Source organism: Alosa alosa, chromosome 6, assembly GCF_017589495.1.
Source record: "Alosa alosa isolate M-15738 ecotype Scorff River chromosome 6, AALO_Geno_1.1, whole genome shotgun sequence".
Lineage (NCBI taxonomy): Eukaryota > Metazoa > Chordata > Actinopteri > Clupeiformes > Clupeidae > Alosa > Alosa alosa.
In genome coordinates, this window is record NC_063194.1 from 10,362,613 (window position 1) to 10,377,918 (window position 15,306).

The following is a 15,306-nucleotide window of genomic DNA, read 5'->3' on the forward strand; positions in this document are numbered from 1 at the left end:
TCTCCTGGAACCGGACTATTTTGTTTTTCAAACATGTAAAGGCTCAACTCTTTCACAAACAAACACAACACAAGCACAAACTATTACTATGCAACTTCACAGAAACTGTCTGCTGTCCATCCTGACTTCACAGAAACTGTAATACTTCTGTTTGACAGTACCACCCACTGAGGCTTCACACTCTCCGTCTATTTTAAGTGGAACAGGAAACTGCATAGAGGCCGCAGACATACAGCACCGAGCAGGGGTGGCAGGTTTGCATTGCTGTAGGTTTCCATCTGAATATGGAGGTGGTGAGCCCTGGGTAAGATGCTCCTCTCTGCATACCTTTGATAACGTCAGCTGATGACAGTAAATACTTTTGGTTTAAAGTAGAATAGACTGTATTAGTGGTTTCTGCAAGTTCTGCAAGTATTTCTGCAAGTTCTGCAAGTATTTGTACTGTCTGATGTAGGCCCGAATGTATGAAAGCACTGGTTGTTCTTTTTCTGGGTTTGACTAAAGTATTACACTAGTAAGCGCACATTTGAATCTTTGAAGATTTGCACAAGATTTTGAATTGAGAATTCAACGATTCTTAATGCAATTCCAATAACTGATAAGTGCTTGAAAGATTCTGCTTTCAATAGGGTAAATGGTAAATGGACTGCATTTACATAGCACTCTTCTACCTCTCCAGGCACTCAGAACACTTTACAATTTCATGCCTCACATTCACCCATTCGCACACACATACAGATGATGTAGTGTGATGTGTAATATGACCAATGCAAGAAGTAATCGATTGAACAAGAAGGAAGTGAAATAGCAAGATATTTTCTGTTTCTGTTTACATTACATCTTATCAGAGTAAACATTAATTTTGTTGAGTGAGTGAGTGAGTGTCATTGTGCAAATATACAGGTTCATTTAGCAGGATTATTAACTGAAGGCAAGAACATGTTTGAAAAATATATTGACATTTAAAACAGGCGTATACAAGACCATGATATGTTTGAATATGAGGAGTGATCATTGGGGTCCAAGCAGCATGCAAACGGGCCCTAGTAGCAGATGGTTTCTTCAACATAACATTATGTAAAAGTTAAAAACAAAATTGATTTTGAAATTGTACATTTTTGAATAACTAACCCAAAGTACTTCTTCTTTCTCTTTGGGTAATAGATATGTTGAGATGATAGAATTGGACATGGATGATGCAGATTCAGACCCAGGTAAGGTTTGAGCAGACATGCGCAAGTTGGCCCTGTTATCCACAAACATTCTGCTTCAAGTATATTTTCACTTTATGATGACCAATAGATTTTCATTTGCTTCCCTCCATAAAATCTAACAAAATATGCTAAGCAAACATAACCTCAACCATAACCATAACAATAAAAGAAGCATAAAAAATGACCATGCCAGTAACAACTCTGTTGACATAAGTATCAGTAGGAGCCTCAGAAGTGGTACAGTATGAAGTGTTATAGTGTTTTCTGGAACTTTCCTGTCTTGGTCACGTACTGTATGTGTTTGCTATAGATGAGCTGGTGCACTTGGGCAGTGACAGTGAGAGCAATGGTCCAGGCCAGCCCTGTATCCAAATCACAGATGAGTGCCTCCCAATTGAGACCCACGGCGTCTCACTTGGAGTCCTGTCAGCCATGCCAAGTTACACCATCAGTAAGTCACAGACGCCTCCGTTTCTAGAAGCAAGATCATGTTCTCACTTCATTCCATCCAACTTTTTATCAATATCTCTTGCCAGGAAATGAAAGGTCAGGGTTTCACCCCCACACTGACAGCCAGCACTGTGAGACAATGGCTCATACTTATGTGTGACACTATCTCAGTAGTGACATTTATAATTATTGTATCTCTGTCACCACTTAGACCGTAGTAATTTACATTTACTCCTATCCTATCTCTGTCACTATGCAAAAGAAACCGCAACCACTAACTGAATTGCAATAACCATCCCTCTGACCAAAATGTCAACTCATCTTCCTCCCATATGTTGCCGCTGTTGAGCCAAAAGGTTGAGGATTGAGGATTCTCTGCATATCACTTCAAGGAGACCCAGTAGCTGGACAAATGTGAAAACAAACAGGCTTCACTCAAGTTCTACAGCAATCTGAGCATATATTTCCCTGAGGTCCTCTCAGCACACTCTTTGTGTGTGTGTGTGTGTGTGTGTGTGTGTGTGTTGCAGCAAGGCGAAAGGCAGAGCTGAAGAGCCTGAAGACCATGTCCAGAAAGAAGGGTGTGTGTAGGATTCGAAATATGCCCCTGAGTGTGGACGAAAAGAGATGTCTGCGGTACACCAGAAATCCCTGCTTATATAAACGGACTCATATGCCTCTGTTCACATTCCTCCAATTGGACGCTTTTGAATTTAATGTCATGTCAGCAGTTGACGATACGAGTGGTGAATGTTGAAATCTTTCTATTGTACTCTCCCATCTCCTCCCCCCACCCCTCCTATGCAGAAGAGAAATGCGTCTGGATGCAGAGGACCCTTCCACTAACACAGCCTTTCAGTGCGGTTGCCATCAATTTGCTCTAAGGGTGGTGGGTTTGTCAGACAAATTCACATTAATACACAAATACCTGGATGGACACATGCACTAATGTCTTTGGACTTATATGAATACTTTATGTGAATGTGAATACTTTCACACAGGCACAGAAACACACACACACACACATATAAACACACACGTGACTGGACAAAGGTGATTTTTTAAATGTGTATTTCATACCTATAGGGAAGACTGCGTATGCACTTGTCCACCCTGTTCAGTGTTAAGCCATGGAGGGGCTCGCTGAAGCAGGTCGGCGCTCGCTTTGGCACGGTGGTCCTGTCCTATTTCCTCTTCCTGCGGACCCTTCTGCTCTACAATGTCGTCATGGCCCTCCTCGTGGGCATTTTTGTGGCGCTGCCACAAGCCATACTGAACCCAGATCAGCCTCAAGCCCAGGACCCGACATTCAGTGGCCTGGAGCTTCTCACTGGGGAGGTGAGTAGTGGTGGGAACTCCTCTTCCATTCCTCAGATGAGGGCCATCGGAACATTATGTCCCACAGAGCTTCATAATATGTTGCTCTGTGGCCATTAGTGCTATTTTGTCTGGGCCTTCTTTAATAATTGTTGTAAACATGGTGTTGTGGTAACATTAATTTTACTCACTCATATTTTAGTATGGTTTTCATTTTCCATTTTAGTGATATGCCAGCAAAATACTTATACTGAGTCAAATCATGTTGACTTGGAATCTACACCACAAATATTTATTAAACGACTGTGTGGCATGTATGATCACAAATTGAAGGGGTGAGAGAGAATGTCTAGCTTTTGTGGTAGCTCTCTTTTTTTGTCTCTCTCTCTCTCTCTCTCGCTCATGTGTCCTCTGTTTCTCCACATCTTTCTTTTTCAATTCACCTTTTTCGGGTTGCTCTAAATTCTTTCTCTCTACATGCTATTCTGTGGCTGCTATTCTCTCTCAGGGATACTTCACCAACTCACTGTTGTACTATGGCTACTACACCAACAGCAGCCTGAGGGTGGCCTGTTTCCAGTCGGACTGTGGGCAGGCAGTAAAGTTGGGCTACAGCATCCCCCTGGCCTACATCCTCATCATCATCATCTCTTTCTTCGTCACCTGTGTTATGCTTGTATACAGGTGCAATCAAAGCCTTTGCCTCTCTCATTAACTGTACATACACACCGCCGCCGACTTGAGCTTCCAAAGAGTCAGGAAGTCATTCATTTTCAATGGAAGCCAGCTTCTTTCAGCTGCCAGAAGCGTCAAATCCGTCGGCGTCACGTTTTGGCCGTCTTGAGCGACTTGAGCGTCAAGCAGAAAGTTGAAAGTCAGTCAACTTTATGGTAATGAGCTATGATGCGGTTCAGTGACCAACGACCAGCAACCAATCGAATAGATAGAACATGATCGAATGTAAAATGCTGTCACGTCAGAGCGGCCAAAGCGTCCAAAGCTTCCCTGGACTTTTTTGACAAGCGTCCTTGACAGGGCGACCAGAGCTTCTTTGGAAGCTCAAGTCGGCGGCGGTGTGTACGTACAGTTAACATGGGTCTAGCCCGATGGTTTTTACTGTATGTAGGGTGGACAGGTCATCTCTGAAAATTCAGAGCATTCTTGGACTTACATCAAGTAATGCAAGTAATGTATTCAGTCATGGGAACATCTCTCACCTCCAGAGATGCAAGTGAAATAGAATGGGCTGACAGGGAAGGAGATACAAATCATATCTAAAATGCATCTATCTTAAACATAATCTGAAGCAGAAGTTAGTAGAAATGACATTAACACATAAACACATATATTTCCTTTTGCCACTTGTTGAGTCTTAATTAACTGTGTTTAATATACTCACTGCTAGTGATGGGGACGAGACCGCCTGTGCCGAGTCCGAGTCAAGACCGAGTCTTTGAAGGGTCGAGACCGAGTCGAGACCGAGTCTATTGGTTTTCAAATACAGTCGAGTCCGAGTCAAGACCGAGTCTTTGAGGAAGCAAGTCCGAGTCGAGACCGAGTCCTTTAGGAGTCGAGACCGAGTCGAGACCAAGACCATAAAACATTTTCAGTTTTAATATTCATAATTTAATATCACTCCAGTTAATAATCAACAGTTAGGCCTACAGACTAAGCTAGATTGGGAATTGTTTTGTGGAACAGTTTTAACGTCCTAATATGGACTATGCTGACCTACAGACACTCACTGGCATCAGAGCCATAGAAATAAATAAACGGCTCTGACGGCAGTATCTTTGCATTGCACCATGGGATGTCATTTTTAAATAATGCCGGTCAACATTGCATTTTATTATTATTGTTGTTATGTGTTGTCTGTTTTTTTATATGAACATAAAAAATGCGTTGGTCTCGAGGACTCGGTCTGAAATTACGAGTCCTTCTCCTCCCACTGTGGTCCGAGACCGAGTCAAGACCGAGTCTTTGAAGGAACAAGTCCGAGTCGAGTCCGAGAAAGCAGAAATCGGTCTCGAGTCTGAGACCGGATTCGAGTACTACATCACTGGCTGCAGCACTGAGTACTGGTAACCTGACTCTCGCCAGATGAATTTCGTTCCGCTTAGCTCCGCCTAGCTCCACTCGCATCCATCTGGGATCAGTTCCATTCAGTGATTTCAGCACAAGATTCTCTGGGTAGGAGCTTGCGGTCGCGGGGGGCATTGTTAGTGTCATGGTGTCTGATATACTCTACTCCAGTGTGTGGAAGTCTCTTAACTTGCTGTCGGAAGGGGGACATTGATGTTAGTGTCATGGTCTTTGATATACTTATGGCTCCTCCAATGTGTTGAAGTATCTTGGTAGGAGGCATTGATATTATTAGTGTCACTGTCATGGTCTTTGATATACTCCCTGCTCCTCCAGTGTTTCAAAGTCTCTGGGTAAGAGCTTGCTGTCTGAGGGGGGCTTGACGGCGTGTGTCTTCTGCTCCTGGGATTTCAAAGTCACCAAGAAATCATCCATCCTCCTGAAGCAAGCCAACATCAGCACCCAGCTAAAGGTGCCAGAACCAACTCTCCTGGACCTAATATAAGAGCTTATGATAACCTCTTATACAGCACAATATGAAGCTGTAATAATGATAATAACTATATGTGTGTTAAATAAAAATGAACACGTGTTTGTGTGTGTGTGTGTGTGTGTGTGTGTGTGTGTGTGTGTGTGTGTGTCAGTCTTGATTTCATTCAGGGAGTTTGCATTGGTTCCCATATGAAAATAAATAATTTTTTTAAGGTGGCATACTACGGAGCCCCTAAGGGGACATGAGCAAAAAAAAAATCTAAAGTTTAGTTTCATGTGCTCACGTTTGCTCAAGTTTCATGTGAGCACATGAAAGTTTCGTGTGCGCACGCAAAACCTTTTCACATGAAACTTTCATGTGCGCACATGAAACTTTCACGTGAGCACATGAAACTTTCAGTCAATAAGAACTACAACCTTATTTTCCTGGAAGTCATCAGAATTATTGTTTTGAGTATCAAGTAAACAGTTTGAACTCATCAGAAATCTGTCAAAGTAGAGGGAATTTGCTGTTGGAGTTTCTCCTCAAAGAGCACAGGCCTTGTCTACTCAATGCGTTGTGTTCTCCCTGACAGGAACTGATATCTGACAGCGTGGCCCAGAGGAGGAAAAGAGATGGGATTGTGTGCCAGTGGCTGCTGTGTGGACTAGTATGGACCATTTGTCTGGGCTGTACTGGGATCTGTGTCTTGGGCATCTACTTGTATATTAACTTCCTTCACCTGAAAAAGGTGAGACTCGTTGGGTGTGGCCCTGTGCTTAGTGGGCCTTAGAGTGCTTAAAGGAGAATTCCGAGGGTCAATGAGTAATCTAGAATTCTCTCTAGAATTCTCCTTAGGCTGAATAGGGTGCTAATTCAAACTGTTACATCATATGGTTGAGCCTGCTAGGTAAACATAGCTTTGAGCTATTGAACTAAAATGAGACCCCTAGTGCAAGTGTAATCCAAATTGTAGTGAGATGCATGAATGACACTTTCAATCATTTGAATCATTATTCTCAACATCAGTTATGCACAGGTGGGCACAAACACATCAAAAACTATTTTGTTACAAACTACAAATTCTAGCTCATGAAATGTAATAAAATAAAATGCAAAACACTGACACTCATTAAAATACAAGTAATTAGTCATTTGAAAATACAAAAATACCCACACGCTAATCTTAAGTCTTTTTTTATACTGAAAGGTCAAAACACCAGAGATTCTTCTTAGAGCATCAGTGACATACTCCACATGCAGAATAATAATGTGGGAAGACTGGTCTGCTGTAAAAGTCCATGAAGCAAAGGCACATTTTGAAAAGTAAGATGGTAAATAAAAGCAAAAGCACAGAAGATATTATATGAAGAGCACTAGCTGCATTTCAAACAAATGTAACGTGTATGGCCTCTAATTTCCAGCTGTAATAGTAATTTACTATGGGACAAACAAATAATAAAAAAAATGCATTTCTTAGTTAGATGCAAGTTAAAATCAATATTATATGGAGACCTTACACTAGTTATTTGAATCAGTACTGCAACAAATGTAGCATGATTGGCCTTTGTTGCCTTAATGCCATTTTCAAGAGGAGTTTCTTCTCCTGTGTTCAAAGCCCATTCACTGGGAGGGAGCCCGGTCTAGGGTGTCACATGATTTCCGTGCATCTAACCTGGATATTGCCATTGCCAACATCAGAAAATATGGCAAAATCTTTCACTATGGTGATAAGCATAGCCTATTGTCATGGTTATAGGTATTAACTGATTGATGAAATTTGGGCTTATTTGATTATTTATTATTATTTGAAATACTCTAAATACAATCCCTCAAAGTATTTTGTTACAAACTACGTCCTGCAAAATACAAATGACAAAATATGTCCATATCTGTGCACAATTGAACAATGTTAAAAGCAGCCTTTACTTGCTCTGATTACTAACATGTATAGTATTAGAGCTGAAGTCCTGTACATCCTTACTTTTGAGCAAGTCAGGGTTATTGTCCTGAGCAGGCCTATATGTTAGCATTTTTGTATTATTTTTTTATGTCATCCACTTCCCTGCTAAACTACACTGTTGCATTTGTTTGTATAGCTGAATAGATTATATAGGCATAGTTTATTTTGGGCGGTTTCAAATTATTGCCCTGCATTATCTCTTTGATTATATCTTTAATCTTGTCTTATATATTTCCTGCTTGCTAAACTTTGGTAAGATTAATTCCAATAAATTGCTTTGGGCTAGTTTAGGGCAGCGCAATAATGCTAATTATATGTTAATATGTTATAACGTAATAATATTATTGTAATGTAATAACGTGCTTCGGCAGAAGTTTTACTACATGCTATGGAAAATGGAAGGCACCGCATGCCCTCTCTGTGGATTGGCCAGTGGCGCATGCAGTTCTTTACGGGTGCATTGTCTGCCCCAGAGTCACTAAAGAGTTGCATGAAAGTGTTAGTCGTGAGAGTTATCTGTGTGTCAAAGTGCTGTGTGCCAACCCAGAGAGGAAACAGATTTGATCTGAACAGACAGAGTAATGTTGTGCAGCACTTGTACTGTTGCATCATGCCATGCATAAATGCTCAAGACAGAATAATTGTGTATGTTTCATTACAGATTGAGAATGTCTTAGGGCTGCCTTTTCTGGTGAGCACTGTAAATCTGCTGCTGCCAGGCCTTTTCAGAACCGTAGGCAGTATGGAATATTACCAGTCCCCCAGCACACGGGCATATGTGGCCATCTCAAGGTAAGCTCCAAGACAGCTCGAGGCTCAAGTCTCATGCTGCGCCTGAAAAAGCCATTATTACAAAATCCTATTACAAAGTCCTATCAGTATGTGGAGCTGGTTCCTATGAAAAATAGTAATAGTCTCTGAGCCCTATATATTTGAATGTAAAATACAGATTACTACTCATATTATCTGTTAGTGATGTAGTACTCGAGTCCGGTCTCGAGACCAATTTCTGCTTTCTCGGTCTCGTCTCGGACTCGTTCCTTCAAAGACTCGGTCTTGACTCGGTCTCGGACCACAGTGGGAGGAGAAGGACTCGTAATTTCAGACCGAGTCCCCTCGAGACCAACGCATTTTTATGTTCATATAAAAAAACAGACAACACATAACAACAATAATAATAAAATGCAATGTTGACCGGCATTATTTGAAAATGACATCCCATGGTGCAATGCAAAGATACTGCCGTCAGAGCCGTTTATTTATCTCTATGGCTCTGCTGCCGGTGAGTGTCTGTAGGTCAGCATAGTCCATATTAAGACGTTAAGACTGCTCCTCTAGACAATTCCCAATCTAGCTTAGTCTGTAGGCCTAACTGTTGATTATTAACTGGGGTGATATTAAATTATGAATATTAAAACTGACATTTTTTTATGGTCTTGGTCTCGACTCGGTCTCGACTCCTAAAGGACTCGGTCTCGACTCGGACTTGCTTCCTCAAAGACTCGGTCTTGACTTGGACTCGACTGTATTTGAAAACCAACAGACTCGGTATCGACCCTTCAAAGACTCGGTCTTGACTCGGACTCGGCATAGGCGGTCTCGTCCCCATCACTATTATCTGTTATGTCTGTTTTAGATTTCTGTGCGCGCTGCCAAAAGTTTGGAATTGCATAGAAAATGGCACATTTCCCAGGAAAACCCATATTTAGCCTTGAATTATGTATCAAAAATATAGTCTTGGCTATGCCAATGTTAGAAATAATTATGTCTACTTAAAATAAAAAAGGTATTTTTATTTCAAGTATTTGCTTGCATCAAAGAATACTTCAATTGGTATTTGGAGCAATGCTTTAGTTCTCTGTCTTGCTGTAGGATGAAATAGGCACAAGTGTCCTTCACATTGTTTGGCATGGCAATAAGGGCCCTATCGTACACCCGGCGCAACGTGGTGCAAATTGCGACGCAAGGCTTATTCATATCTTACACCCAGTCAGTGACGAATTGTTCGCCATGCGCTCCACTTTTATTAACCTTGCGCCCAGGGGTGGTCTGCGCATGATCCAAAATCGCTATCTTACACCCTCTAAAAATCATTACGTCACTGACCAAGAAAAAACAGGTTTATAGTGAAAGGCGCATGTAAAGCACAGCTGAAGACACACTGTCACGAGATGTAAGCAGCCCTTATGAAGCAATCCCAAACAACTTCTCTGCAGGATAAATATTCGTAGGATTTTTATTATTTAATTCGGACATTATTGTGTTGCTTTTTTCAGGCTATGTATTAGATTGTAACCCCTTGTCAGTCAATAGTGAAAGTAAATAACTTTGTAGAACTGTTTTGCCATTGACTATGAGGTCACGGTGAAGTTAGTCTCACTTTACCTTTGAATTTAAATAATAGGCGAGTGCAGAATGCATGTAATCACAAACAGGTTTCAGTAAAGCAAGGTTCAGTGGAATCGTTGTGTTCCACACGGTCTTGCATGCAAGCAGATTCCTTCAAATGCGCCGCTGACTGGCAAAATACCGATGTGCAGTTTGAAGTTGCGCTGTTAAAGGAAATGCCAAATGTCACTGTCATTGGTTTAAAGGATGTTATGCCCAAAACACACCCATGACTGATTAAGAAACAGAAGAGCAACCCTTTTGAACAATGCACCCGACGTTTGATAACAAAATAACCATGAATATGGACTGGACACACCGCTAAATTTATGTAAGCTTTTCACCACTGACCATGCGTTTCAGATCGCCAAGATAGGGCCCTAAATGGAGTTAGTCTACATTGATAATGATTCCTTTTAACTCGAGGGCTTTGCACTAATATTCCATTGGAAATATGTAATTTCCAGCTGTAATAGTAATTTACCATAGAAAAAAGTCTACATGGTTGTGGAAACTAAATGAAGAGATGCAATATTTTAATATAATGAATAAAACTATTAAAATGTTTTTTGTGTCCTTCATGCATCTCACTGCAATTTGGATTGCACTTGCAATAGGGTTGCATTCAGTTCATAACAGTCGTTTATTACACATACCATATACATTTCGGAACAATTTCAGGTTCTTTGACTAGAAAGGTGTGATTTTCTTTTAAAATCAATCAGTTATTGTTTGTATCTTCTTAGTGATTCCAATCATCTGTATGACACATTTGTTTCTCATGAGGATGGGATCGGAAGACATGTGTTAGCAGAAAATAGCTATTATTCATCTTGGCTGTAATTCTAATTTGCGTTGAACTGATGACCCTGCTCCTCTTGTTCATATGAAGCCCTTATCTCCACCTGTCTCGTTCTCCTCAGAAATTTGCTGCTGAAGACAAGCATTCTCATATTGCTTTCCTTTCACTGGATGACAGACTCAGCGATAGGTTTCAGAAGTCATCAGGCAAGAATGCAACTGTGCACCTGTTACTGCACTAGTGTACATCATATGCCACAAATGCCGGTCCTTATTTGAGATCATTTCTTGGACCTCCTGGCACTCTTTCGCTGACAGGATTACGTATTGTATAGGCTACATACATGTTTAGTATGGACATAATTGTGTGGTGGCATAACGAGATGGTTCTGCTCTGGCAGTGACAGAAATCCAAGGATACAAGGAAGTTTATTGTCACATGCATATTGTTACTGGATGTAAGAAATGCAGTGAAATTATGTATTATGTATCCATTGCTGTGTCATTTATGGCCAGTACGGAGAAGAAGCATTTTCATCTGATCTGTCACCTCTATGATCTCAGTGTTGGGAGACCTACGCTGGACAAGAGTTGTACCGGCATATGGTTGCAGACCTAATCATGACCCTGCTGTACACCATTTTGGGAGAGTTCTTCTGGAGGTAAGGCTTAGCAGCAACCAATAACATAGCCTACAACACCCTAGTGCAGGGGTGGGCAAACTGCGGCCCGCAAGCACTTTCATCCGGCCCGCCGAGCATTTCATTTAGTCATCAGGCTGCTCGCTATTTTTTTCCTGCGATAGAGACGACGTTGGTTAGCTTTACTGCAAACTGCTTTTCACTCTCCTTAGATAACGTTTACAATGTCAATGTCAAAACATCATGTTAAATAGAGATAACATCATGTTAAACTAAATTAACTCTTAGTTATCTCCTTTGCAGCAGATCTAACGTGAACATTATGCAATCCATTTATTGGGAACGCGTCTGCACTCACGAGAGGGAGAGAGAGCCGCAGGTTCCAGCTGGCTTGTGATTGTTGAAAATTGATATCTCCTTCTTATAAGAAAGTTTTAAAAGGAAATCATGAAGGCAACAGTAGTTCCCACTACTGACCATTTAAAAACTGTGAGAGGGCCCAGCCGTAGGTACAGCACTAGCCATAGCGGAGCAGGCAGAAGATCATTGAGAAATAAACGTGAATTAAAGCGACAGTGCACAATTTATATTTTGTTAAACAGCATAAAATTAGCAGTATTTTTAAAACAAATTAGCAGTATTTTAAAACAAATACTTTTCATACTAACTATAGCTAACTACTAAATTATAGGCTATTTTCAAATTTTCAAAACCCAATGTGGCCCTTGAGCCAAAAAGTTTGCCCACCCCTGCCCTAGTGTAATAGCACACCTGAGAGTGATAGGACTCAAAGTTGTGCCATCTTTCTGCCAAGTTGTGCCAGCATTATACTGGGCTGAACAGAAGGGTATTTACTTTTATATAAAATTCAGAACTAATAGTTTAGATTTACTACATCTGAAATATAGCTTTTTTTCTTTGCTGGAGAGATTGTGCTGCTCTTCAAAAAACCCTGAAGGGGCTGTCCTGTTTTAAGTCAGGCAACATACTTAGCCAGGTCTTAGTTTTCATGTTTTTATTCTTTTAAAAACTCTTAGCTGTGTGCTTTGGATTGTTATTATGATGGAATATCCCCTGCCAAGCTTTTCGGGACCGGAAGTAATCTTGTCAACCAACAATTTCCCCAAGCATTCATGGTGCCATATCTAAATGTTATCTCCCCAACACCATTGTAGCGAAGGGAGAGAGCAGTTACCCCACCCGGTCTTAAACCCAGGTCTCCGGAGCACTAAACGTGCAGCTTGATCGCAACGCCAAAGAGCCAGGCCCGTTGTTATGGCAGTCAGAGCACATAGTCAACTGTAGTGACGGTACTTTGTCACACTGCCTTTCCCTTCGGGAAGCTTGCCCATGCGCTTCACGCACACTGGCATCCATCGCGCAACCACCAGCCGTACTTCTCCTATCCCAGGGTGCCCCACACACAAGTGCTTCACCCATCTCTGGGATCCCTCACACAGGGGTCAACCAATCCTGGGGGTCCCTCGGCTCACACACTGGGCAAGCTTCCAATGACCTCACGGCAAGCCATCCCACTTCTGACACCATATGTTGTGAAGGGAGAGAGCAGTTACTCCACCCGGTCTTGAACCCGGTTCTCTGGAGCACTAAACGTGCAGCTTGACCACAACACCAAAGAGCCAGGCCCATTGGTATGGCAGTCAGAGCACATACTCAACTGTAGTGACGGTACTCCGTCACAACCATCTACACTAATGCACATCATCACACACCCACCTCCGTGCCTCAGTATTGGGACCATGCATTCTGTAACTGTAGTTGTTTTGTTCGCGACAACGTGCTGGACCCAATCAGAGCCATCTTGCTCTCATTTGACCAGTGAATGTGCTTTCACTTGTTCATCGGGCTTATTTTTATGCAGTGTAGCAATGTGTTGCAGCTTTTTGCCAAAAAGTAAGCAATTATGCAATAACGTTTATTCAATGTCCTTCACACTGAGCTATCATGGAAATGCTGATTCCCACTGATAACCCTTGTGGTCTGAAGCACTTGACCATCTGGTTTTCAGAGCTACAGATTCAAGGTTAGAGCCACTGCCTCTCTGACTGGTCTGACTGGTGACCACAATCAGAAAGTGATGATCTGACCCCCAGAAAACATACACCCAAATGTACCCTCTCAGCTAACAGGGATGACATGAGTAACCAAATATAGCTCAAAAGTATCCTTCTCTTTACATTTTCATGTAAAGCTCACTAACTGATGATAATAAAAAATCATTCAGAATGGAGCATGTCAGTGTGTGCTGGGGGTGAAGATGAGAGAGAAGCGGCCTGCGTTTGACATCGCATGGAATGTTCTGGACCTCATCTATGGGCAGACTCTGGCCTGGTAATACACCCCATTACACACACACAAAACACACACGCACACAAAAATACACACCTTCACACTGTACTTTTACTTTCTCAGGGCAGGAGTGCTGTTTTCTCCATTGCTGCCAGCTATTCAGATTCTCAAGCTACTTGTACTTTTCTACACAAAAAAGGTACCACTTCACAATGTGCGATGTGTGTGTGTGTTTGTGTGTGTGTGTGTGTAAGTGTAACATCACATTGTTTGTCTCTCAGCATATTAAGTGTGTGTGTGTGTGTGTGTGTGCACGTTCACCTGCAGGCAAGTCTGCTGCTGAACTACCGTCCATCCCACCAGCTGTGGAGAACCAATCAGATGAACACAATCCTCACCACTCTCCTCTGTTTCCCAGCCTTCACTGGGGCAGTTGTGTATGTGGCCTACGGTATATGGATGTAAGGATGGGAGCCTACACACAAACACGCACACACACTCCAGACATCTATATCTGTAATCAAATTTACAATGTGGTACTTTGAGATGTAGGAACATTCTGTCAATAAGTTGCATAAACGTCTGCGTATGTTGGCCCTCAGGGAGAAGCCAGACCCCATCTGTGGTCCATTCCGGTCACTTCCCACAATGTTTTCACTGGAGAAAGAGTGGGAGGAGTTGGAGGAGGCCCACGCTAGTTTGGCATGGCTGTCTGTGGTCTACACACACCTACTGAGGAAACCCCTCTATCTCAACATCATTTCCACATCTCTCATGTGAGTGCCCCTCAAACACAACTTCATTTGAATTATGCCTGCAGGTTAGAGCAGCACATAAGGGTTATTGAATTGGAGCTATGTACTGGCTAAGAAGAAGAGCAAATTGTTTTAACAAATTAATTAATGCCACTGATATATTTAAGTATACAAGTGTTCTTGAAAATACATCAGTAGTAACTGACACATTGTTGTTCTACTGTTGTTCAGGATGGTGATTTATGCATATAGACAAAAAAATGATGGTCAGAAAAAACTCATTACCCTCTTGAAGAAGCAGATTAGAAATGTAAGTTTATTTTTCCTTCTGGCAAACTGACAATCTGTGTGTGTGTGTGTGTGTGTGTGTGTAGGAGGGAGTATCAGGTTCAGTATAATTGAAAGAGTTATTTAAGAGATACACTGATATGTCCATGTGTTGTACTGTAGGAGGGGGAGGATAAACATTTTCTCATCAGTAAACTGAAGGAGCAGGAGCACCAGGAGTGATTACAGACATGACAAAAGGACTGCCAGAGACAGGGAAGGGAGAATACAGAAACTCAAGAACTAATTGTTTTTATTAGCAATGCTTGTGATTTTTGTTGTTGTTGTATTTTATGTCACAAATAATATAGTATTATAGAATAAAATGTGTGTAGGATATGCTGCAACTGTGCCTGCCTGCCCCTCTGCATTTGTTCTTGTCATAATATACTCGACTTGTTAAAATAAATGTATGGTAACAAAGTGCTGAAGTTTCTAAACTGTTAGGGTGATATTTTTACATTTTAATGTCTTAAGTGTAAGTGTATGTGTAAATGTCTGACTTATATTCTATATTTTAAAAACATTACGAAACATTTTGGATGGGTGGGCTCAAAATGTATACCAGGCCTAAACGGACCTACAT

At 41.6% G+C, this 15,306-nt stretch overlaps 1 protein-coding gene across 1 annotated transcript; it reads left to right on the forward strand.

The window, feature by feature from the left end:
* The first annotated feature begins 209 nt into the window (after positions 1-209).
* LOC125296401 (transmembrane channel-like protein 6) lies at positions 210-15,263 on the forward strand. The gene is made up of 18 exons (XM_048246301.1): positions 210-304; positions 1,165-1,214; positions 1,525-1,665; positions 2,195-2,300; positions 2,472-2,553; positions 2,751-3,002; positions 3,490-3,665; positions 5,400-5,535; positions 6,131-6,286; positions 8,160-8,290; positions 10,810-10,894; positions 11,252-11,349; positions 13,585-13,680; positions 13,762-13,837; positions 13,966-14,099; positions 14,241-14,414; positions 14,625-14,703; positions 14,844-15,263. The coding sequence occupies exons 1-18, from the start codon at positions 285-287 to the stop codon at positions 14,901-14,903; spliced, it is 2,052 nt and encodes a 683-aa protein (XP_048102258.1). The 5' UTR covers positions 210-284; the 3' UTR covers positions 14,904-15,263.
* The last annotated feature ends 43 nt before the right edge of the window (positions 15,264-15,306 follow it).

Bases quoted from the DNA above. Each gene is read 5' to 3' on its own strand.
- LOC125296401 (XM_048246301.1), top strand. From the start codon at position 285: ATGGAGGTGGTGAGCCCTGG. The intron at 2,301-2,471 runs GTACACCAGAAA...CCTCCTATGCAG, and splicing joins GACGAAAAGAGATGTCTGCG to AAGAGAAATGCGTCTGGATG. The intron at 6,287-8,159 runs GTGAGACTCGTT...GTTTCATTACAG, and splicing joins ACTTCCTTCACCTGAAAAAG to ATTGAGAATGTCTTAGGGCT.